The sequence below is a fragment of the Esox lucius genome, chromosome 14 (genome assembly GCF_011004845.1).
Source record: "Esox lucius isolate fEsoLuc1 chromosome 14, fEsoLuc1.pri, whole genome shotgun sequence".
Classification (NCBI taxonomy): Eukaryota; Metazoa; Chordata; class Actinopteri; order Esociformes; family Esocidae; genus Esox; species Esox lucius.
This window is the reverse complement of record NC_047582.1, coordinates 11,835,440-11,860,659: the sequence shown is the minus strand read 5'-3', so window position 1 is coordinate 11,860,659 and position 25,220 is coordinate 11,835,440. Positions and strand designations below refer to the sequence as shown.

At 43.4% G+C, this 25,220-nt stretch overlaps 1 protein-coding gene across 6 annotated transcripts in view; it reads left to right on the top strand.

Annotated features, from left to right (window-relative positions):
- pdlim5b (PDZ and LIM domain 5b) overlaps positions 1-25,220 on the top strand; it is a 55,972-nt gene that overhangs the window by 10,318 nt on the left and 20,434 nt on the right. For all 6 annotated transcript variants that reach the window (XM_010895660.4, XM_020053342.3, XM_010895662.5 and 3 more), the window contains exon 3: positions 15,778-15,929. In XM_010895660.4, the coding sequence (XP_010893962.1) occupies positions 15,778-15,929 (152 nt within the window). The remainder of the gene's footprint in view (positions 1-15,777; positions 15,930-25,220) is intronic.

Below are 25,220 nucleotides of genomic sequence, written 5' to 3'. Positions count from 1 at the left end.
TTCACAATAGGCTATATATGGTCTGTGGAAGTGACTGTGTGTTTTGGAGGTGGTGTGCTGACACTGAAAGTAGTTTTTCTCCCCCATTCTAAGTTCCAGCTTTTTAACATCCGTCCATTTGAAAACAAGTCATTTTGAATTATGCTGCATCTGTTGTACGGAAACTCCTAGAAGCTCCAAGATAAACAATGTTTTTTGATCTTGGCATGTGGACTTAAATGGTACACTTTCAGTAAATACAAAACAGACATTATCTCTTCCCCTGCACAACCAAAGTGGGCCAGAGTGCTGAATGTTAGGAGACAATAAATAACCAGCTTTGTCACCTGGCTTATGCACTGCTATGACATGTTTTTAGTGAAATAAACATCTGATTTACGCTTTTGAGTCATTAAGCCAGAACATATTGACTCCCTCAGTAAAGTTAAGGCATGCCTCTGAACGTCATTCCAAGTGAGTGTCGAAACTAGTTTTAGATAGCCATGAATGCCTATAAAATCACCAGGTTCAGCCACTGTGAAATGTGTATTTGACCCTGTGGGTTATTATTATGTGGTAGCTGTTTCGCAGCGTGTAAAAGTACACCTCCTGTGACCATCATAACCATGATGAAAAGCCGCACGATGCGTCACTGCTGGTCAAAGGAACACCACAAGATCGCTGAGCAAAGCGTGGAACTGCTCCGAACTCTTTTCAGCACCACCAGTGACAGCGAGGTTCCTGGGGCATGTTCCCCCCTCCCCCCCACACCACCACAGGGTTGGCGACGGCGTGAACACATGAGTGGGTCTGGTTTCCAGACCTTCTCCCAGACGTTAGGGGTCCTGGGCTCCGTGTTCCACTCTCGCCTCTTTGACTAAGAGTAGTGGCAGGCGACCAGCCTACGCCGCTTGAGATTGCCGCTGCTTTTGCTGGAGCCTTGGTGTGAATGTGGATGGCACCCATGTTTCAACTGCTGTAGGAGGGGGACAGCATTTCCCCCTGTGGTCCGGCTGGGTGGTTCTTGAACAGTGGTGCGTAGGGGAGCTGGGGTTGGACGTCCGATGCAAACATTGGGCCTGTAATACCATCGGCACTGGTTTCCCAGGGTCAAATCTGTGAGCCACTCGCCATTAAAATGACCAAGTATCTCTATCGCTAAAGATCCAGAAGCTTCTACCCGTGTACCGGCGGCGTTCTGCAGGTGTTTACTCCATGCGTGTGTCATGGTGTGTGCTTGCTGCTGAACCGCTGCTGAATAACTACCCTCTCTTCACGCATGCTGCTCTGATATGATCCACCTGATAATGAAGCTCACGTCTCGTACTTCTTATCTGAGATTAAATGGACAAAAGAAAAAATGCTCTCCTATGGCTATGTGAACACAGCATTCTGAAAATAAACATCATCCTATGGCTTAAGGAGACGGACGGGCTGGTCAGAGTAGGGTTTGGTCATTTGGGAGACTGAATGACAAATTAGTTAGCAGTCTAAACTGTTTAAACGTTATTGTCATTGAACAGTACAAGTACAACGGAATGCAGTGGTTAGTCTTATTTTCAGCTTCGATGTTTTATTTTCTGTTTTCGTCTTTACTCTATTTTACCAGGTATGTTGACTGAGAACATGCTCATTTACAGGAACTCATAGGAACACTAGACTCTGGACACACTCAGGAGGCTTTTTCTTAATTGAATGTGATTTATGATGGAGATTCATAGTGACTGATTGACTTGCTGTACTGATCTAAATGTTTGAATATCTTGATTAACGATATAGTCTTAAAAGTACATAAACCCTTATAACCTTTGCCAGGTTAGAACTAGTGTTGGGACAGACACCCCCCGGAGCCCCTCTCCTCTGCAGGTGTTTTCTTAAATTTTTACCTTTCCAGAGAGTTTCTCTTAGCCACTGTGGATCAAGATCTTATTTGATGCTTAGGGTTTTAGGCTAGGTATAAGCATATGGTGACTCCTGCTTGAGTTAAAAAAAAGGGCTTAAAATAATAATGGTTGATTGATTGGCATGTAGATAGAGTTTGTGGGAAACATTTTACCCCCCAATGGCCTGTCTCCATCTATTTGCTTGCCCAGCTCTCTCTCTGTCTCTCTCTCTGTCTCTGTCTCTCTCTCTGTCTCTGTCTCTCTCTCTGTCTCTGTCTCTCTCTCTGTCTCTGTCTCGGTCTCTCTCTCTGTCTCTGTCTCGGTCTCTGTCTCTCTCTCTCTCTCTCTCTCTGTCTCTGTCTCTCTCTCTCTGTCTCTCTCTCTCTGTCTCTGTCTCTCTCTCTCTGTCTCTCCCCCCCCTCCCCAGAGGAATGTCAGTATAAGTCAACTATTTATTTAAAACAAACATAGTGCAGACTGGTTCACAAGGGTTATCGTCTGTCTGTACCCCGCCCCCGCCCAAACACTTTCCCATCACTCCTTCACTGTTCTGCCCGGCGACAGATTAGCTGGGAGTTACAGACGCCCTTGCTGTTGTGACTGTAGTTATCTTCTTGTAACCTTTCCTGCCCACTTTACCCTGACTGGATCAAATTGCAGGTTGTTATGGTACCCAAAATATTGCAGCTATTGAAAATTGATGTGGTCTAATGTTTAGTGTATCATTGACGATAGTCATTATATTGTTTTTCTTCGTAAGTGAACATATTCCGTACCAGAATAGAAATCTGGTCGGTGTGTCATTCCAGAGCCGTGAAACAAGCCCGTTCAGCAGACAGACATGGCTTCAGTACCAGGGGTTGCTCTATTAGGAAAAGATTGCAGAGAAAACATCATTCAAATATCACAGGAGAGTCTGAGAGCAATTGACTGACCCGAAACTCCTCCGGCCTAATGAGTCTAATTGGTTAGATTGTGCACATTTGCCTTTGATACGGCAATCACGATGAAACTGCGTTATGATTCCAGTTTTGGTTACATCCTGTCCAATCAGGAGATAATGAAAGAGGGCTAACATGCCAAGGTTGCTTCCATTCTAAACACCACACCATCTGTTGTTTTCCTGATGGAAGCTATTCCTTCCTTTATCTGACATTATGAGCGTGACCGCTATGTTCTTTTTCGCACACGGCTATCGCACACGATCAGAGAGGTCCAGTTGGAAGTGCCGAGCTCAATCGCTGGATCGGTTTGACATCGGGTCCAGCCCCTAGCTACACCTGTGCCTGTCTTTGTATGTGTGTACATACAACTCTGTTTTCCTTGGCTCTTACTAGCCACATTCTGTCTTTTCATAAGCGTTCGCAGGTTGAACGTTGTAACTTGTCCGTGGGACCTCACCGAGACCGGGGCAAGGCTTTGGCTTCGTTATAAAGCGGCGAAATACGAGTCCTAATCTCAGAGGCGAGTCCTAAACCAGTCCTAAACGCGGCAAGTCCTAATCTTGGAGACAATCGAGAACGGCCACGCCACTGGTCGACCCACGGTTGTCTTTGGACTCGTCCCGCGTCTCTGGTCTGGTGACGGAGTCTGGATGGGATGGGTTTAAAGGTGTATTTCCACAGTTTGCGTTGTCTGGTTTGCCGGGTGGATGTCCAATGGCGAGACTTGTCCATTGACTTGCTCCCTGGATGAAAGTGATCACATCAGATGTCAGTTGGGCCCCCTGGGTGAAATGCAAACTGGGCGTCTGGTCTGAGGTGATGTGCAGAAGTGATGGAGTGTTCGTTGAAGTGCATGTTCAAGCAGGAAGTTGCACACTGTGTCCGTGTAGTCCAGAGATCTGTGCTCGGCGTCAGGGCGGTGTAACTGAATCTGCTGCTGGCTGGACTGCTGTCTGAGTTAATGTGCCCGTAGTGATTAGAAGACCAAGGGAGCATTTCAGCGTCTTGAGACCTCCATTCTTCTCTGTCACACTAATCTGTGCATTCTCCTTTTTAGGGCATATCAACTCAGCTTCTAGTCAAGGTCCAGTTCCATTGAGTAATTAGGTCATTAATTACAGTGGGAGAGCAAGTTGGGGCCAGAACTCCTGTTCCTGTCGTGCAGGACAATGCAGGCTTAACATTGGCTGTATTCATTTCCATGCGTCTCCTACCGGTTTGCTGCTGGTTAGTTAACGGTCAGCACACTGCGTGTTTCTCTCAGTCTCTACAGTATATGTCTGTCTCTCTCTATCAGTCTTGCTCTCTTTCTGCCTGTCCCTTGTTGCCTTTCCGTCCCCCAATCCCTCCCACTCTGTTCCAACTCAAAACAACTCAATCCCCATAGTTTTTCCTTTATCCAGGGCCTGTAATGCATTTAGTGAACATATTCAAACTAATTGGAGCTACCGGTTTGTATTTGTGTCAGACCTCCCTGATGTGCTCTCTTTATTCCATATGATATGATTTTGTTTGTTCAGGTAATTTCATTCCATGTTATTTTGTAGGTCTACTGTTATAATGTGTGTACTTTGTTGACAGCATCTGTTTCTAAAGAGAGAAGTCCGACCTGCTGTACTATTCCATTCCATTTCAAAGGCACTCATGATAGCAGATGAGCGCTTTGGGTGAAATGGACCTGATCCAAAAACGTACAAGCTTCAACAGATTCTCAGGTTTCACAGTCGTTTGTGGCTGCGAGACTAATAGCATGTGAAGTAATCTGTCTAATTCAGTCACATTGTTATAACCTTACATGGAATTACTTTACTATTTAGGTCATATAAAATGTGGGCATTTTCCTTATCTGTAAAATTATTAGAACGTATTATTGTTATTAGAAGTACAGACTTGTGAGTTTTACCAATGGATTTGTCTTTTATTGTGGAACAAGGGCGTGGGTTTGGATCTTTTATTTACAAAAACTATGTTTTGAGCGATAAATTAGTTGAAGATATTGCACAACCTAGATTCACAAAAACACATTCATGAAAGCTGTTGTTTTCTCAATTGCTTTTCTCCAACCAAAGAAAATCTGATATATGGTGATGAGTTCTTCTTTGAAGGTCAACAGGAACTCCCAGGGCAAACTGTCTAATCATGTGTCAAGCTCACAGACCTGCAGTGCTAAACACACGTATCTTGCTGACTTATTGGGTATTAATTTCAGGTTGAGTAAACAAGTCCTTACAGGATTCTTTAAACATTTATATCAGGTTGGAATATGTTTTTAATCAAGATTTGCCAATTAAAAGAATGAATGCAACAATTTATTCAATTTAAATTGTCTGATCTATTTCTAGCCCCCGCTGTCCCGTAAATAAATTGGTGAAGCACATCAATGTAAACATTTTCTTCAGGTCAGACAATCAGAGGGAATCCGTTTACAATCCGATTTCCCACTAAATCGTATATGAGGTTTACTCTCAAGATGTCTGCAATGAGTTGTATGGATTTGGCTTCAGAACAGTGACATGATTTAGATGGCATTCTTTCATTTCATTTTGGACTTTGGGGTCAGTTATTAGAGCGGAGTTCAGGAACCACAGGGGCTATTTTCAGCGCAGTAGACTTTGGGCCATTCAGGGCTGTTGTTACTGGTCCTCGGAGTAGTTACTTTGGTCTGGATCACTGCCCACAGACCAATGTATATTTGAAATGTTCAATCTTCTTTACCGCAGTTATTCAAATATGAATGAATTTGAACCCAGGTGCATTAAAAATGAAACTATTTTAATGTTTATTAAAAGTTGCCAGGAATAGAGAAGACTTGACTCAAACTGTCCTTTGTGGAGAGCTGCCTGGACTTCACTGATTCTGACCAAAGTCCTGGTCCAGAAATAAGAAATCAAAACACCAAAAACTCCCTTTGGTATTTGAGGAAACCATAAACACTGATAATGGTTTGTCCAGTATATGGGCCAAATGGGATTAAATCCAAATGGTTAAGTTTTCTTAATAATGTTTCTTTCTTCATTCCTTCCTTATTATGATTTAATGGGGTCTGTCAGGGTTTATATTATATTTTTTCAGACAAATGGGAAAAGTAGAATCCTTCTACAGATACTATGCCATATTGACCCAATGAAAGCTTTGGCTTCCTGTCTTCCTTACTCTTGATAGGACTGTGTTGGCTCTTTTGTTGGAGAACATAATGATTAATGGTCTCTCTGTTGGTGCAGGGTATCTGGGTGTGGATGGACTCATGTGCGCTGTGATATCTTCTAAGGATCTGTAGTATCTATGCATCTGTAATATATACTATGTGTCTTTAGTTTCTGTGTGTCTGTTGTTTCTGTGCATCTTTAGCAATCTATGATGTGCCCCTGGTGGGATCTTAGATAGGGGGGATAAATAGAAACCAAAAGAGCGAGATGCTGAGGTACAGAGAGCTGCAGAGAGACAAAGAAAGAGACCCATTTGGGAAAGATGGTGATTCCTTGCGATTGGAAGTGCAGTGGCCTGGAAACAACATTGTTTCAATCTTACATGAAGGTCTACTGGTTTGTGGTTGTGGCATTATTAAATGATCTACGTGGTTCCGTTTCTATCCATTCAGGTAATTCTATGTAGAACAAGTACATCATCGACACGGTGAATGGATGTCAAGTTAAACACCATGGACTGTTGGTTTTAGGTCGGCTTCAGTGGTTTTTACACCCCACGTTTACCTAGCCTTAGGCACTATGTTGGTCTGGTCTCCCTGCATGAAAGCCAAATGCACCCAAAGAGCTAGTTTGGGATTTCATAACCAGCTTTGTCTTTCTCATGACTAGGAGCTTAAGTGGTGGTGTTGTGTTTTTTTGTGCTCTCCATATTAAACTGAAATGCATAATGCTGGGAGGAAATTGTTTTCATTTTAACATGAGTCTTAGATATGTTTTCTTGGATCAAATATCATAGTCTTCTATTCTTTAGATGCTTTCCTAATATTTCATTGTTTACAGGGAAGTGGAGTCCCCTCTTCTCTCCAGCCATTCTAATGAGTGTTGTCTTATGAACCTGTGAACCAATGATGGTCTGGTCCATCTTTCATCTTATCAAGAAAACCAGACTGCTTTGAAGTCCTACGGTCTTCATAAAACGAGAATCTACTATTCCATTTTCATTACGATTTACCCAGAATCCTACTTTTGCCCGGATGGGATCAGCAGCAGGAATTTGAGTAAAAGCAGACCTTCCTGTATTCCTGTTCAAATCAGCTACTTTAAAAGGCCAAAAACACAACATGTCTGCGGCTAATGATGAATGACAGATGGTGTGGAAAGGGCTGTCAGTCAGTCAGTCAGTCAGCCAGCCAGCCGACCAACCATTCTGCCAGTCAGCCAGTTAGTCATGATGGAATAATATCATATTATTGGAATGTGGTGTGAATGAAATGTTTCTCAATGGGCTGTCTGGTTGTGACAGTGTCAATTAATCCAGCGTCATTCGCGATTCACCCATCTTCCTGACAACAAAGGGTGATGTTTAAGGGACTGGCCCTAAAGTCCGTTTTCCTATGCTTGCTTATATCTGTGGGTTTTATAGCAATGCAGATGAGATCTGTAAGGTCTGTAAATGTGAGTATTGCCTTGCCGGGCAGCTGCTTCTAATCTCTCCTGATGGCATGGCACAAGAAAAAGGAATATCTATGGTTCCCGTAGGGCATCAGTCTGTTGGGATTTACTTCAATCCCCTGACTGTTTTATTGTTTGTTTGAAAAATGTATAACGTTTTTGATCAAGTCATCGGGCACGAGGACAAGAATGTCTGCCGTGGAGAAATCCGGTAGTCTCAAATCTGAATATTATCAGAATATTATCCGAATCTGAACCTTTTAAACAGCTGACTTTTTTCTCTTTCATGAATAAAGTTAACACAATAAATGTCTTAACTGTTTCTTTCCTGAAAATATCCATCAAGTTACTCTGTCCGACGCTGACTGCGTTTCTTTCTACCCGTTGGAAGTACTCCGGGCCTTTCCGAGTGGCTTCTCCTCCGCTGACAGGAGCAGACCTGCAACTGTTGTTGCTAACAAACTGACCATGCATCCAGTTTGGGGACATAAGGTGTACTTGTGTTGCATCGTGCCTTTTAGTTTTCCCCAAACTCTAACCTTAACTTTGATTGTAACTTTTACCCTAAACGTAATCCCAAAGACAGAAATAGGCTTTTTCCTTCCTGGGACTGGCAAAAGGTCAAAACATGATGAATGACATCGACACAGTGATATTAATATCACCACTCTACATTGGCATTTGGTATCTGGACAGAGTAGGGCGTTGAGTATTCAGTGTGTGGTACTACACACTGAAATGTTTTGTTTAGTGTTGTCATGGCGTTAGTCCTGAATGCCAGCCTTGGGCCAGCCATGGAGTATCTACTGGATTCTGGCATTAGGCTTTCAGCAGCAGCTGTGGATTTGATGTAGGTGATGGCTGGAACCAGACCATGATAACTAATCTGAAGACTGACAGACAAGAGCCTGCCCTGATCCAGGGACTGTTAATCGGATGTCACATTTTCTCAGAACGACAACCAATGATTGTTATTCATTCTCTTTCCTCTCCGCTTGTATTTTTATGGTCCTCTAACTGTTCTGCTTTCATATGGTCCTCTACTGTAACTTTCCTGTTGTGTATTTTTTTATTTTATTTTTATGTTGCAATACGGTTCCTATCCTGTTCTCATTGTGTTGTTGCTGCGCAGGTGTAAAAGGTGAGACGCCGCCTGCACGTTATTTTCAGGGCTATCATTTCCCGTCCGTTTCTCCCCTCCGTGGTACTGAACAGCGGGTTGGAGTTTGACCGCAGGTCACTCCTGCCTCCAGGGCTCCAGTCGAGTGAAATCACTGGGCCTTGTGTTCTCATCGAGACAAGCTGGGCAGGTGCCTTGTTTACACACAGTACATATCTTTAAGCCATTGTTAACGAATACAAATGTTCTCTTCTTTCGACCCAGAAACTTTTTTTGGTACGGCTTCATGGAATGTTTGCCGCACTTTCTATTTTGGGGACATGGGGTTGTCTGTCACAGACAGCATTGTCTCCAGCGGGTAAATAAGAGGCTGATAATAACATCCCCATATATGGACGCTTTCTGTCAGCCACTCGCATTGCCTCAGACGTCACAGGCGTTTCACATGCACTCTGAACCGCTTACCGCACTCACTTCCTTTGACTCGTCTCCTCAGAAATGCTACAACATCCCATCCGTCTCAGTTGTTAATATGGGCTGTTCTTGAGGACACTGTGGTAACATCGTAATGTTTATAGGCTTTTCTCAATTCCAAAGGCAATTGGTTATTGCGTCATTTAGAGTTGCTCAAGTTGTTGCTTCAGATAATCTATGTCTCGTTGTGTTGTACTGTGTTGGCTTGGGAGGTGTGTTTTGGGAGGTGTCGACTCATGTCTGCATTGCTGGTATGCAATATAAATAATGGAATAAGAATATCGGGGGGGGGGGGGGGGGTTAGATAAAAACAAGAAAAAACTACTTTCATGTGCCGGACTCTTAGATCATCAACCCCATTTGACTGTTAGTTTCCGTCTAATGGTTTGATAAATATATTTGGGCAATGGGTTTGAGAAATTTGAAACGGGGTCACAGGCTGCTGTGCCAATAGTATTTCTGACAAGACTTGAAGAGCAGTAAAATCAAGGGAATATCAATCTGTCCTAAATCGTTGCTTCTTCTCCACTTCAGGAAACTGGGGTTAACTCATCTTCCCCGTCTCTCACTCCCTGTCCTCTTGGTTTGAGAATTGTGGTCCTGTTTTTACCATTCCGTTATTATCATTATACCCTGCAGTTCTAATCTCCCAATTATCTTCGTAATTATAAAATGCTTGATTAGTCAATGTTTTAATCTGAGCCCTTTCAGACTGCATTAGATTTGTATGATTATGTTGTCATTTTTTGAATATTTGAGGAGAGGGGCTAATTGCTTTGTTCAAGACCGATGGGAGGCGTATGGAAACAATTGGTGGTGGCTTATTGAAGGGAGGGAGGGCGTCTCTCTGTGGTGGAGAGTCACAGTGGTGGAGAGTCACAGTGGTGGAGAGTCACAGTGGTGGAGAGTCACAGTGGTTGAGAGATACCGCTTCACTCCCATTATTTCAACTTCATTAAGTCTTTTAATTTACCCCGTTTGTGATGACTGTCCGAAACCACAGCTTAGAGTTTACTATTTTTCCACTTTCAAAGAGGCACTATTCTCAAATTTAATAACAGAGATTAAATCATCTAAAGAGTATGCAGTAGATGGTTGGTTATATTTTGTCAAGTGTTCCTCTCATTAGATCAGAGGGAAGAGGATTTCCACTGTTTAACTTGGTACTACCACTTGAACCTCATCTATAATTGATTCCAACCACTAACTACTAACCAGTCCTGGCTCCTTGGCCCTGTTCAATTTCAGCCCACAGGGACATGCCAGATACTGTGGAATGTGATGGTGTACTCCAGTCTAAATGGTTCAAGTCAAACACACAACTGTAGTGTCGTGATGGTGTACTAAAGGCTGTACCACAGCTACACACCAGCTAGGGCCATATGTGTAAAACACAGCCAGACTCATGGAATCCAGACAATAAAACTAAATTCAGCAGTGTTCAAATCTATTGAACTCTGTAGTAAATCAAGCATAGGAGACATATTGGAGCCATCATGAAAAGTCATGAACAAAATGATTGGGTGATTGATATTTTCCTGCAACGTTCAGAGTCCAGGGCTCTGTCTGTCATGCTCTCTCTGTCTGTGGTGTTCACATGTTTTACACTGTAGCCATTAGCTCTGATTCTAAATTGATTCTAAATTCAATAGAAGCAGAGGCCATTTTGAGCTGGAGAGACATCATTAACCAATGTGACCTGCTGGTGCACTGTATTATCTAGCCAGAGCAGAAAAGTGATTTAAATACAGTATCACTCTGGACTTTTTTAAGAGAGTGTGATTTAAAGAGACTAAAAAGGGAAGACAATTGGGCAAAAATGTTTTCAAAACCAGTTATCTTTTTATAATTTTGCTAATTGGGTATTATATAGCTGTTCATTATGCAAACAAATAATTTGACAATTCACAACGAGTCTGTTAATGAGCGTTTAATTTGTAGTACTGTACTGTGGGAACATTATACTATACAGCAGAGTATCACACTGAAGCGCAGAGTTCAGGTTTTTTGGTGATCTGTTATCCATCAGTGTCTAGGCTCCTTCTACTTTGTGTTCTTTGGAGCGAGGAGATCCTGGAGATTTTTTAGCATGGTGTGTATTGGGTTATGTGTGTGAGAGCGACTGTGTGTGTCCATGAGATGGCTGGCTGATAAACTGATGGCTATTCACTGCTGCATTATTTACTAAACAGAAAACTGAACAGACTTTGTTTAAAGGAAAGATCAAGGAAACATGGTGTCACTGTGAAAAGCATTGTGTCAGGAGATGATCACGATAGTGGAAGTCCCTAACTGAACATACACTGTGGTCTGTGGTGTTCTGTTTCCCCTTCATGTAGGGATTCTGGAAGGTTAAGGAGATCTGAAAGTACAACGTTTGACCCCTGTCCGCACAAGGCACGTATGGCTGTTCCCCTCCCCATGGCACATGGGGCTGATGGAGGGTCCGACTGAGGCCTGACTGCCTCTCCTCTGTTCCTCAGGAATGAAGTGTAGTCGTTCTCCAGAGGATTCTCCGACTCCGAGTAAAGGAGTTTGTGATGCTAGTTGCCATTGCTTATAATGGACCCCAATTAAACCCTAGAAAGCAGTTTAAGTATTTTCACTTGTCGGTCTTCAAGACTAAGTGTGGGCTGTGTGGCTCCTATTTGCCTATTGTTAACTTTTTTTCTTTTGGTGAGGGATGGTTTAAAAAGAAAACATTTAAAATGAGGAATTCAGGAAAAGAACAAAGAAAATGTTTTCTTAAAAAGGAAAATATATAATGCGCTTGTGTGTCAGTGTGCATAATTGTCTTGTACTGCATAGAGGAGCTGACGGGTGCTCAATGTTGGTTTAGTATGAAATTATTGTTCTTTTAAATTATAACCTTGTTTTGGGCTTAATTGTGGACAATTTGCAGTTCATGACATCTTTGGTAATTATTATAATTATGTTCCCTGACCATCTGCTCTGACAGAAATCTGCCCATTGCTGAATCTACTCTACTGTAGCTGAATGTAGCTCCTTATTTCTGGTCTCAACTGCAACGTTTCGAAACGAAGACAGGCTGTCCTGTCCTCACTCTAATTGTTTCTCTCTTCCTTCACACACAACTTTTTCCTGTCTTTCATAATGAAGCCTACAGTACTCTGTATCACCCTGTGTCCCAGCCAAGTCACTACAGAATGCTCTTGACTCCTTAGTGTCTATCTACTTAGTTTACCTCACTACCCGGATCTGAGGGATTTCTGGGCAGCAGAGCTGGAGTGAGTGAGCGAGAAAACATCCTGTTTGTTCTGTTCATTACATCGTCATGCTTGGCAAACCGCAGGCTTTAAGCTGTCTCCAACACAATGCAGGGGATGAAGTGACCAGAGTTTGTGGCAGCCCAAGCTGTGGCTCTCCTCTGGCTGAGTAGTCACTGTCCTGACAGTTTGGGAAGAGGTGGCTGCTGTCTCTTTGACATAAGTCATCGCTCAGTCTCTGGTAATGTTTTCAAGTGCTTTTTTCCCCTCAGAAATGTTGTGACGTAATCACAAATGTAAGAAACCTCAAGTACTGAATCTTATATAGTCAAGACTATGACTGGGCGAGGTTCTCCCTCTCTAACCGGCTGGGGTGCCTCAAGTCATTCCATGTGATGTCTAGCATGTTAAAGGAGGCTTTGATGAGGGTGTTACTTGTTAAACCATATGCGTTTAAACCAATCGGTAGATGTGTGTGGTTAGTGTCCTTGCATAATGAGCTCGCCAGTTAAATTTATAGACTCAGCCTGTCCTGAGTACTGTTTGTTCATGTTAGGTGTTGAGTGATTGACTAGCTGAATGCCAGGCAGGCTTTGGAAAGCGTAATTCCTGTTGTCATGGTTTTATTAGTCGGTTTCCTGTCAGGACGTATCCTGTACTAAGGTGTTAGTGCCTGTCTGGGTGGAATGGAAGATGTGACGCACAGGCCTCACCTGTTGTCTGAAGAACACATCTGGTACTTCTGTTGTGTATTAGGGGTTAATGACGACTAGTATATCATTAGAGGCTTTTAAAACCTACTGTATCAGTATTTTATATCATATTAAAGTATTTTAATGCATACTGTAACAAATACATTTTATGAAGCCTTTTTTTATAACAGCAGTTGTCTCAAAGTGTCACTAATACCCAGCCTGAAACCACAAGAGCATGCAACAACAAGAACAAATCTCAGGGCAGTCGCATATTGGAAACGTGTAATTCCCGTCGAATTTGCGCATTTTGGCAGTATCACGGTGTTATGCAGAAGTACACGCGTGTAGCTTTAAATGAAGTAAGGTTTTGCTCGGGAGTCATAATCGGGGATGGTGGCCCAAAACGCCACTGACTCAGACCCCAATGCTTGTGAGTCTGAATCACGACAGATGTTTTTGTTTTCTGGAAGCGTTTTCAAACCTTTCCCATATTTATTACCTTAATCCTAACCTTAATCACACTGTAATATCTGCAGCACTTCCCTCAGCGTACATTTGCATTTGGGAGTCCGCTTCATGAACCCGTTACGACTTATATACGGGTAACAGAACACGTTACTGGGTACTATCGTGTGTAGGTGCAAGTTCAAGTTTATGAGATTGTGATGGAAAACCTCCCTAGTAGGATGGGAACCTAGGAAGGAAACTAGAGAGCTGCCACACTCTAAGGGGTGGCCAGTCCTCTTCTACATGAATGTTTTTGCATGTACAGAAGACCAGCAGGTCAATAAATATAAGTGGGCTTTGACCTGAATCTTTAGATGGAATCCGGATCAGCTGCACAACAAGTGTGGGCATGAACGACCTGGTGGGCTGTGAGCAATGACAGAAGACATCATCAGGCAGCAGCTTTATCTGCAAACCAACTAGGAGGGCTTTGGCCAGGGACATCTAAGATTCGTCAGGGCCAGGTAGTCCGAAGTTGCGGTCCGAGGACATTGGCCCTTCTGAGATTCAACCTGACACCAGAGAAATGAAAAAATAACTTTCCTTGGATCCCTCAACATGTTATCCAGACTGACAGATGTAACAGATCGGGACAGAGAGAGTGCCGGCTGACCCTAGAGAGTGCCGGCTGACCCTAGAGAGTACCGGCTGACCCTTGCCCCCCCGTCACCATACTATTGCAATGTGAAACTAGCAACTAAGATGGGCTGGTCTCTGGACACTAAACCAGGCAGGATACTCACCCACTTTGCCAAGCACCAGACCAAAGGCGAACCACCACAAACCACTCTGAGAGGGTCAAGTATAGGGTAAAACTTGCTAAAAAAAAAAAAAAGGGTTAGGGTTAAAAAAAAAAAAACAGGTATTTCCTACAAAAATTAGTTGACAGTACTTGAGCCAGTAAGTTCCCCCGTTTTCTTTCGGCTGAGAACTTTAAACAGCTATCATTATAACAGTAATTGCATGTGTGATCCTGTCTTGATTTCAAATTGTAAGGAATCTACCCCTTCTGGTCATATGTATTATTGCCATAGATCCTGTAGAGTATTAGACAGTGTAGGCTACCCGTGTCTTAAAATTCAGCATTACCCGTTTAATCAAGAATGCCCTTTCTCCTGACACGCAGGCTGTGTTTGGTGCTGTTATAGGAAGCCTTAAGTCCACCATTGCTGTCCTGTTTTTTTTCTTGCAACTACCGGTCTAATAATAACTCATTAACTGCCAAAGAATGTCAACAATTCTGAGAAGCGGGTAGAAAAAAAATGCTACTGTTAATATAATTCCACTCCATTGCCTGTTGGCTCTGGTTACAGTGAAACACCTAATCTTACGTTTTAGATTTAATCAAAACTAATAAACTATATATTTCCTTCATAGTAGTCTAATAGGGCTTGTGGGAGCTGGCAATCTTTGGCACAACAGTCCTGGGGGAGGAGTAGCTAAGAGGGAACATTGATTCAATATATCTCTTTAAATTGTCTTAGATAGCAACACAGGCTCATACTATGATCCAGCTTAAAGACTCTTAGTCCATTACTCGAGCTCAGATACGATCACATCCTTCCTCTAAGAGCAACTGCACTCATAGTCCTACTGGCCTCCACAACATCCTCCTCGTCCTGACCTGATGAGGTAAACTGTTGTAATTTACCCTAAGTTGCTTTCTCAGGAGACGGACTGAGGGTCCAGATATCTGGTGGATTATGTCTCCCACGATCATTTGACCTCCACTGTGGGCACACTACAATGATATGGTCACTCTTCGATTACGAAAGGTGATAATGATTCAGCTCTTAACCTGTAATGTGCTTTGGGGAGACCTTTCTAATTTAAAGACAAGTAGGTTTGAACAATGCGCATTAGTAATCGTTCAATGTGTTCGTCTGTGTGCTGCTTGATTTAGTCATTCATGCCACCTACGCTGTTCAGTCATTAGCTGCCCGGACATGTTTTAAGGTTGGGATATAGAGATTAATGACCTGCTTCTATTCTGTGATTTTAAAAGGCCAGCACACACAGAATATGTCTAGGGCCTCTCTCTTCGTCCCCGGAGTGTTTTCCGGGTCTATTCTGGGCCCAGCTGATAAGTGTGTAGCACTGGGAAAAGAGAAAACATCTGTGTTATGTAACCAAGGCTACATGCTGTGACATACCAGGGGTAAAACACAATGCCAACAGAAAATAAGAAATCAAGATATCATTTATTTATTCGCCCCACTGCAGTTTGTCCCTAGTCCTGCAGAATTGCTGCCCAGTTGTCTGTTAAGGTGTTTCAGTAAAGGAATGCATACTGTACATGTATCTGTTTTTGTTTGACTTTAATTTCATGTGTGTGGCTTTGTCTTTTTAGCTGACCGACGGGGGCAAGGCAGCCAAAGCCAACATCAGTGTGGGAGATGTAGTTCTGTCCATCGATGGTGTTGCCACTAATGGAATGAACCACCTGGAGGCCCAGAACAAGATCAAAGCCTGCATAGGCAACCTCAACCTCACCCTGCAGAAGTAAGAGGCTTGACTCCAGCCCACTACACCCACACCCACACCCAAAAACTCGGTCATGCATGTCTTATCTTTCAGAAAGAACTGGCACTCAAACCATTTAACAGCAGCAGTAGAACTGAGTGTGTGTAGTGCTCCTTCCAGAGGGTTTCACTGTGTTTATTTAAGACCACAGAAGCAGTGCCGGAGTGTCTTTCTTCAAGCTTGGCAGACTTTGCGTTGCTTTGTTGATTCTTTCTCAAACTATATTTAGGGCACATTTCAGGGAAGTGAATTAAATGTTATAGGTTTTTGTGGTAAAACATGTCTGTTTACGCCTTACTGGACCATTAAACCAAAATATTAAAATAACATGCATTAATTAGTAACAGGTCAGTGTCATGTCAGAGTTAAACCACATTCCATGTGTTTTTCCTCGATTAAGTGAATACATTGTCTTTCATGGTAATCAACCTAGTCGTCGTGTACTTTAAACTCCCTAGGTATTTGGCCTGTTCTCTTCATGCAACAAACATTTCCAAGTAAATTATTAAGCTGTAGAGATCGATCACTGTTTAACTGGTTTTGTCTTAGATGTTGTGATGGAACTGGTAAGAATCGTCCCTCTCTAGACACTATAAATCCAGGCTGTGTGGATTTCAACAGCCGAGACACATTGAAGGTGAGAAGGTTAGGGCCGTATGGCCGCCCTTCATGGAGATACTACTGAAGGGTGGACAGGAAAGGCGTCAGTCCCAGTGGCTGGTAGGGACATTCATCTCACAATCGTTAATGTAGTTGGTTCTCTTCAGGGAACCCTAGGAGGGCTGTTTTACGGGATTTGGGACAACGACCTTGACAACATGGGGTCCAGTCAGGTCAAGAGGCAGTCAAAAACACCCAGGAGACATTTCAAAGTAAAAGACGTGTAGTTTTCTATTCAAACCCAATATGTTCGAAAAGCAGTGACGTGCTGTACTGTACAGAGGAAGGTCTGCATGATGCCAAAGACTTTCTCTATAAAGACATAGTGTGTGTGGGTGGTCTGATTCTGTCTAGCTTCAAAATATACAGGCAAGAGGATTTGAAAACCCCATAACAGTTTTGGCCCGCTTTTGTTTTCGTTATGAGTGGGAGTGATTGGATTCAGTGCATGGAATCAAAGGAGGCAGAGGGAAGTCTGATTGTGATACAGTCACAGTCAGATTTCTTTATCAAGGTTTCACACACGCATGGCTGCTCAGCTGTGTTGAACCGCACCCATGCACCCATAACACTAACAGGTCACCGTGTTTCCTAAGAACTGACAGTCAATGCATTTCACTTAGCAAAGGTCTGCCTATGCCAGGCTGTTCCCGGGTTTAAGAACTTTCCTTGTAAGGAAAATTCTTAAAATACCCGGAACATGCTATAACATTGACACCTCCTTCAGAGGAGAGGGCAAATATAAGTCAGTGCAGTTTGCTTACAGTACATTTGAATATGTTCTTTGGAAAGCTATTATACTGAGGTACCCCAAACCGGCACAGCACCAGGATTTTAGGTTCCCCTGGTGCTAATGGGAAGCTTGAACAACACGTGGGGTTACTAACGGAATGGCTGGTTACTTATTACTCTTCCTTACTTCTTTATTTCAAAATAAAAAATACTAATATTCTTGAGGGGCCTATGCAGATTTGCGACGGGGCTATAGCGCCCCCAAGCCCTGGCGTGGAGCCTGACCTTATGATCCCTGATGAAAATACGTTTCTTATAGGTGATTGAATATAACAGATGGGGGAAAAATGCATTTAAATAGAAACTCATCAAACTCAAACGCAGTCTGTCTGAAACCAGACCAACAATTAATTCAGGCCTCGCAGATTCTACTTCTGCTTGTTTCTATAGATTCAGTTCTGTTTGATGCATGGGAGTGTTTCCAAAGCAGAGTCAAACTGGACTGTCATTGGATCCATCTGCTCCATGTAGAGAGTGAATGGACGGCTTATTCCTTGTTTGTTCAAAGCATCAGCTCCGATGTTTCGTTGTTCCATAGAGGCGGTCTGGGTAGTCCTACAGCTATGTGACAGACCTAAGGAAACACCATCACATCCACTGTGATATTCCTCCCCAGTTGTAAAAACCCCCCATCAGAAACAGTAGCACAGAGCCTGGTTCACATGTCCTTAAACCCTGACACGACAACTGTACACAGTGAAGACTTTTTGATGGAATGGAAAGGAAACTGGCCAAAAATAGCGCCCATCTCATGACTCTGTAATCTAGAAAGTGTAATAAACTCAGTGAAATATCAAACAGTCACGCCACGCTCGACAACAAGCACGGGTTTCGTGCAGTAACCCCTAATTCATCTGTTCCGCACTGGGGAGGACATGTGTTTCTTGGTCTGAAATAACACATCTAAGTGCATGGCAATTGTGAGGGTTACGGGGGATAGCCCGTTCAAGGAAATGCATAATTAATGGTACTGTGGTGAAAACTAAAGGTACCATTTAAAATGAGGAAGTTGGTCTGGTTTTGGTTTGCCTTGTTTAGATCCAGCGAACAAGGCATGTAAAGGGGCGGTGCCATGTCATCCCTGTGTTTAATGGTGCAGTATGTGCTTTCTCTCTGTCAGGGTGGGAACCAACGCTCTGTCAGGGTGGGAACCAACGCTCTGTCAGGGTGGGACCAACGCTCTGTCAGGGTGGGACCAACGCTCTGTCAGGGTGGGACCAACGCTCTGTCAGGGTGGGAACCAACGCTCTGTCAGGGTGGGAACCAACGCTCTGTCAGGGTGGGACCAACGCTCTGTCAGGGTGGGACCAACGCTCTGTCAGGGTGGGACCAACGCTCTGTCAGGGTGGGACCAACGCTCTGTCAGGGTGGAACCAACGCTCATTATTTCCACCCCACTCGGATCCTTCTGCTCCCCACGTCATCCAAACCAAATGTTGTGCCCCTTGTCAGTTCAGCAATGCGAAGAAAATCCAATCGTTTCAGACCGCATTCACTTCCCAGCTGCATTTTCTTATTGTTAGTTAACAGGCAGGGAGGATGTACTGTTTTTGCTGAAACTCAGTGGAGTATAGTGCCAGAGGATTGGTTCAGAAAGATGGGTCTACAGTTATTCACTGAACTCTGTGGTGTTTTCAATTTGGAGAAAATCGATCCCTTGGTGCTTCACTCTGTTGAGCAGCTGAATGGGCCCAGTTCAACAGTAGGTACATCTACATGTCAACACAACCCTCTTCACATTCCTGTTGGGTTTATGAGTTTGACACTGTTGACTGATGTGACGTCTGTAATAGATATGATGAAACAACAGGGGCGATGATTGATTACAGTCAAACAAGGCCCTGGGACGTTGTTTTGTTGTTTGATGAAGTCACATTGACTTTTTTTAGTTTACAAATACCCAAAGATTACCAGATAACTGGACAACTCTTTTATTTACAACAACGGCCTTGGTGAAATGAGGCTTAGCGCTTTTGCTCAGGGAGAGGATGACCGAGGTTTTGGCTTGGGATTCAATCTAGCAACCTTTTGGGTACTGATCAGATCCTATAACCACTAGGTTTTCTGTCACCACTAAATACATGGGGTTCTGGCACTTGGGGTCTATTTTGGGAGAACATATTTACCACATGGACAGATTATTGGTTTAAAGTCTGATCCAATTAAGTTGTTTTATCATTATATAAAGCAGCTCAGATCAGAGTGGACAACAGGGGCTATTTTGAGGATGAACAAAGAGCAGCCGTTCGTCTTCTAATACACAAACCAGTACCATACCATTGCCGCTGCATCTTTACTGTACTTCTATCAAATGTTAGATGAAATACAGAGAAGCGCACGCTAACCAGGATAGTCTAGCTTGCTGCTTAGATTAACACACTTTCCATAGTGATAGTGACAGGCCATCTAAAAAAACTTTGATGTCTTGTTTCTTGCCAGCAGTTCATGGTCCAGTGTTGACAGACATGGCTCTAGTTGGAGGGTAATTGTAGCAAAGCTATATATGTAGTGTGTTTTTCAGTCAAATAAAAAAAAAAAAACGTCTGTGAATGTGGCTGCTGCACCTAGGTCCAAAACAAACTAAACAGGACGTCAGTTAACAGAACCTCTCATTCTCTAAAGGTAAGCAAGACAGACTGACATAGCGAGACTGACGGACCGTTTTATTTCCTCTTTCGCAATTTATTTGAATGTAACTTTTTTTGCACCTGCTTTGGCAATGTCAACTTTTTTTGTTCCAATAAATTTCACTGAAATCGAGTTGATTGACAGGGAGCATTAATTTCAGTTTGCGCGTAAACTGTTGTGGGTTTAGTCTTTTGAAAGGCTTCAGTGTGCATTCCCTGTGTTTCTCTGTCAGCTTCAATCCATCTGCTACCAGGCCTGACAGTAGAGACTGGCCTCTCATCGACTCTCTTTAACTCCGTCTTAACCCAGGCAAACAGGCAATCCCACTGGAAACTAAGTGGAATCGACATACCAATGTATTAACAACAGAGCTTCAACATATCAAAGATATCAAACCACAGAGCATGTATTTTTCCTGTCTTCACTCTGTCTGGTCGATTCACAGAAACACTCACCCCTCACCCCTCTCTCCCTGTCTCTCACTACTTTCCCCCTCACTCTTCTCTCCCTGTCTCTCACTACATACCCCTCACTCTTCTCTCCCTGTCTCTCACTACATACCCCTCACTCTTCTCTCACTACATACCCCTCACTCTTCTCTCCCTGTCTCTCACTACATACCCCTCACTCTTCTCTCCCTGTCTCTCACTACATACCCCTCACTCTTCTCTCACTACATACCCCTCACTCTTCTCTCCCTGTCTCTCACTACATACCCCTCACTCTTCTCTCCCTGTCTCTCACTACATACCCCTCACTCTTCTCTCCCTGTCTCTCACTACATACCCCTCACTCTTCTCTCCCTGTCTCTCACTACATACCCCTCACTCTTCTCTCCCTGTCTCTCACTACATACCCCTCACTCTTCTCTCCCTGTCTCTCACTACTTTTTCCTTGAGCTCAGATGTCAGACAAAAGGAAGATAAATACCCCTCATGTTTTTGAGATACGTGGGTATCAGTGTAAACGTCAGTGGGGGAACACATTGCAGTCCCTTCACCTGCCTGTCTATTCATCTGAAAAGGCCTCTGTGACCCCACTGTTACACAGACTCCATGTGTAGTATGTCTTAAAACTGGGGAGAGGAAAGGCAGTGTGTTAGGAGAGGATACCCGCTGGAGCTCCATAACGAAACACACAGACAGATGGACTAACTGTCAGATGGACTAACATGTTCTTGGTAGACTGAAGTGTAAATGCAAAGGACATTGTAATTGGAATACTGAACGAATGTATTTCTGTCTCGATGTAGCCAGATGTTGAGCGGAAGGGGAGCGTGTGGTCGGTCTGTTGGAGTGGTTAACTACTTTGGCCCCGGGGACTCAACTTGAAACGAGCATTTAGCCGCCGTCGCTGTTACATGGCAATTTCTAGCTCGAACATTTTGATTGCCTTTCTGGAACTTAATTTGGTTTTCAGGGTTTCCTTTTCTGAGTTTCTTATTCAGGCATGTTGACGTGCTTTGAATGTTTTTTTAGTTTTGTTTTTTTTCCTGAGTGCCATTGTTCCTAAATTAGAGCCCAAGGAGACGTGTAACCTGCATGATGGACCTCATAATGAATGTTATAGACCGTGTCATGCCGTGCAATAGTATTCAACTGCATAAGAACATCTGTTCACTGCTTGCTGCTCACCATTTTTATTTTCCTGATAACTAGTCTTGAAGTCAGAGTTTTGGCAGGTTGATGTAATCTTTTTTCCCCCTGATCAAGTGTTTTTACAAGCGGTCACTATTTCACTATCAGGTGTGCAAGTAGTCTGTAAATGCATGGACTGTGCTGTGGGACCCAAGGCAAGCCAACCTAGTTGTCAGAGTAATGGATGGGACATTTTCTAATCCTTTGGAAGTGAGTTTATCTTACATTAAATGACATGTACTGATCCACAGTGAAAAGACTGTTCCAAATAACCTTTTAGTCTGGGGTTCATTATCTGTGTGCGCGTGCGTGCGTGTGATGGTATGAATTATCCTGTCCTCAAAATGGACTGCTCCTTGGCCTTCTGTTATTCAGAGGATGTTCTGGCAGAGACATTATAACACATCTGCTCATGGTTGTTAGTGTGTGTGTGTGTTGGTGTGGATGTTTTTGTGCAAGTTACTACATTTGTGTGTGCTTGTGGAAGAACCCTGTGTGTAACAGGAAACTGGCCTCCTTAAATTGGTAAGCGAAGATTCAGAATGTGAACGAGATGTTCCACAAAATCAAATCAAAATATCCCCCTGTACGATCTCTCTCTCTCCTGGCTGTCCCTAAAAATATCACTCCTTATTTATCGTCTTCTCGATCTCCTCTTTGTTACATCCTACTGTCCCCTTTCTCTTCTTCATCTCTATCTCTTCCTCTGTCTCCTCTCTGCTCTTCCTCTGTCTCCTCTCTGCTCTTCCTCTGTCTCCTCTCTGCTCTTCCTCTGTCTCCTCTCTTTCCAATATGTTTTCTGCCTGTTCTCCTTCCTGTCTCCACCTTCCCCTCCACTGTCTCAGATTAATGAAGCTCTAAGAGAATACCCCTTTCCCCTGTTCATTCACTTGCTATTCCCGGGCATTCCCGGAGGACTAAAACCTTTGGTTCACCAGCCAGTGGATGGTGGATGCCCACATTTTTCCAGCCACTCAACATTTTTACCAGACACATTTTCACCTCAAAATAAATGACAAAAAACAGGTATTGAACATGTGCTGTATTTCAAAGGACGACAATCATCAGCAGTCATCGGACAAACATTTTATATATAAGCCTAATGGGGATGTGTGTGTGTGTGTGTGTGTATATGTATGTATATATGTGTGTATGTATATATGTGTGTGTATGTGTATATATATAACACACACACAGTATCTCATAAAAGTGACAACACTGAAGAAATGACACTTTGCTGCAATGGAAAGTAGTGAGTGTACAGCTTGTATAACAGAGTAAATTTGCTGTCCCCTCAAAATAACACAACACACAGCCATTAATGTCTAAACCGCTGGCAACAAAAGTGAGTACACCCCTGTAGTGAAAATGTCCAAATTGAGCCACTAAAGTTAAAACTCTACCATGCAAAGAAGAAAGCATATATGACCAAGATCCCAAACCGCTGCCAACCACATTCTGCGTGTATCACAACAGCATGGCTCTGTAGTAAGAGTCTGAGTGCTAAACTGGCCTGCCTGCAGTCCAGACTTGTCACCCATTGAAAATATTTGGAATGGGACAACATTCCACTTTCAAAACTACAGCATTTGGTCTCCTCAATTCACAAATGCTTACAGAGTGTTGTTAAAATAAGAGGTGATGCAACACATTGGTAAACATGGCCTTGTCCCAACCTTTTTGACATGTTGCTGCCATCAAATTCAAAATGGGCAACAACAATAAGATTTCTTAGTTTCTACATTTGATATGTTGCCTTTGTACTATTTTCAATGAAGTATATGGATTAATGATTGGTGTTTATTTGAATGTTACACAGTGTCACAACATTTCTGGGAATGGGATACTGTACATTGTGTAATACGCTGAGAACAAAATGATGTAACAGCGGTCAATGGCAACCAAAATTACTAACCAATTGAAGGCTGGATTCAAACTCACACCAAAAATCTAAGTTAACTATTGAAATCACAGGCTGTTAACTTGTGTGAATTTCATCACGGCAACTCATAATGTGACTCCGTAGTGTGTATGGCCCCCATGTACCTGTATGCACTCCTGACAATGTGTGGGCATGCTCCTGATGAGATGGCAGATGGTGTCTTGGGGAATCTCCTCCCAGACCTGGATCAGTGCATTAGTGAGCTTCTGGACAGTCCGTGGTGTTACTTGGCGGCGTGGGATGCACCGATACATAATGTCCCAGGGGTTCTCAATTGGATTCAGGTCTGGGGAATGTGAGGGCCAGTCAATGGCATCAATGTCTTTGTCATCCAGGAACTGCCTACACACTCTGGCTGCATGAGGCAGGGCATTGTCCTGCACCTAGAGGAACCCAGGGCCCACTGCACCAGCATAAGGTCTGACGATGGGTCTGAGGATTTCATCCCGGTACCTAACAGCATGTGGAGGTCTGTGCAACTCTCCAAGGATATGCCTCCCCAGACCATAACTGACCCACCGCCAAACCGGTCATGCTGGATGATGTTGCAGGCATCATAATGTTCACCATGGTGTCTCCAGACTCACGTCTGTCATGTGCTCAGTGTGAACTGGCTTTCAAGAGAACGGTGCGCCAATGGCAGACCTGCCAATTCTGGTGTTCTCTGGTGAATGCCAGTCAATCAGCACGGTGCTGGACTATGAGAACAGGTCCCACTAGAGGACATCGGGCCCTCATGGAGTCTGTTTCTGACAGCTTGGTCAGAAACATGCACACCAGTAGCCCGCTGGAGGTCATTTTATAGGGCTCTGGCAGTGCTCCTCCTGTTCCTCCTCCCACAAAGGAGCTGATACTGATCCAGCTGCTGTGTTGATGCTCTTTTACGGCCCTGTTCAGTACTCCTCGTATAACAGGCCTGACTCCTGGTATCTCCTCCATGCGCCTGAGACTGCACAGGGAGACACAGCAAGCATTTAGGCAATGGCATGTATGGATGTGCCATCCTGCAGGAGCTGGACTTCCTGTGCAACCAGAAAGGAGGTACCACCTCATGCTACCAGCAGTGATAAGGACACTAGCAAAACACCAAGCTAGAGAAGAAGCAGTCAGAATGGATAAGGAAAGAGCAATTGTCTTTGGTCACCACCTGCAAAACCATTCCCTTTTTGGGGGTTGTCTTGCTGTTGCCTCTCCAGTACATCTGTTGTTACTTTCATTTGCACCAAAACAGGTGATATTGATTCACAAGCTCTATGCTTCCTAACTGGACAGATTGACTTCCCTGAAGTTGAATGACTGGGTGTTATTCTGGCATGATTACATGTTCCCTTAAACATTTTGAGCAGCGTGTACAACTATTAAGTTCTCACAATAAATGGTCTAGTCTGCTCTTTGTCTGATAAATGCGAACAACAGTGCAACCAGTAGGCTACATTTTTTTTCTGTTTGTTCATCATATACTAGCCAATACCACACTTTCCGGTATTATCCTGTCACCACTTTTCAGAAAAGAAATGTTTCTTCTTTGCTTAATCAGGGTTAGTTTTCTTTGTCCAGTGTTACTTTTACTGTCGCTGGCCTTTTTTTCCCCCAGCAATATGCCAGCGCATT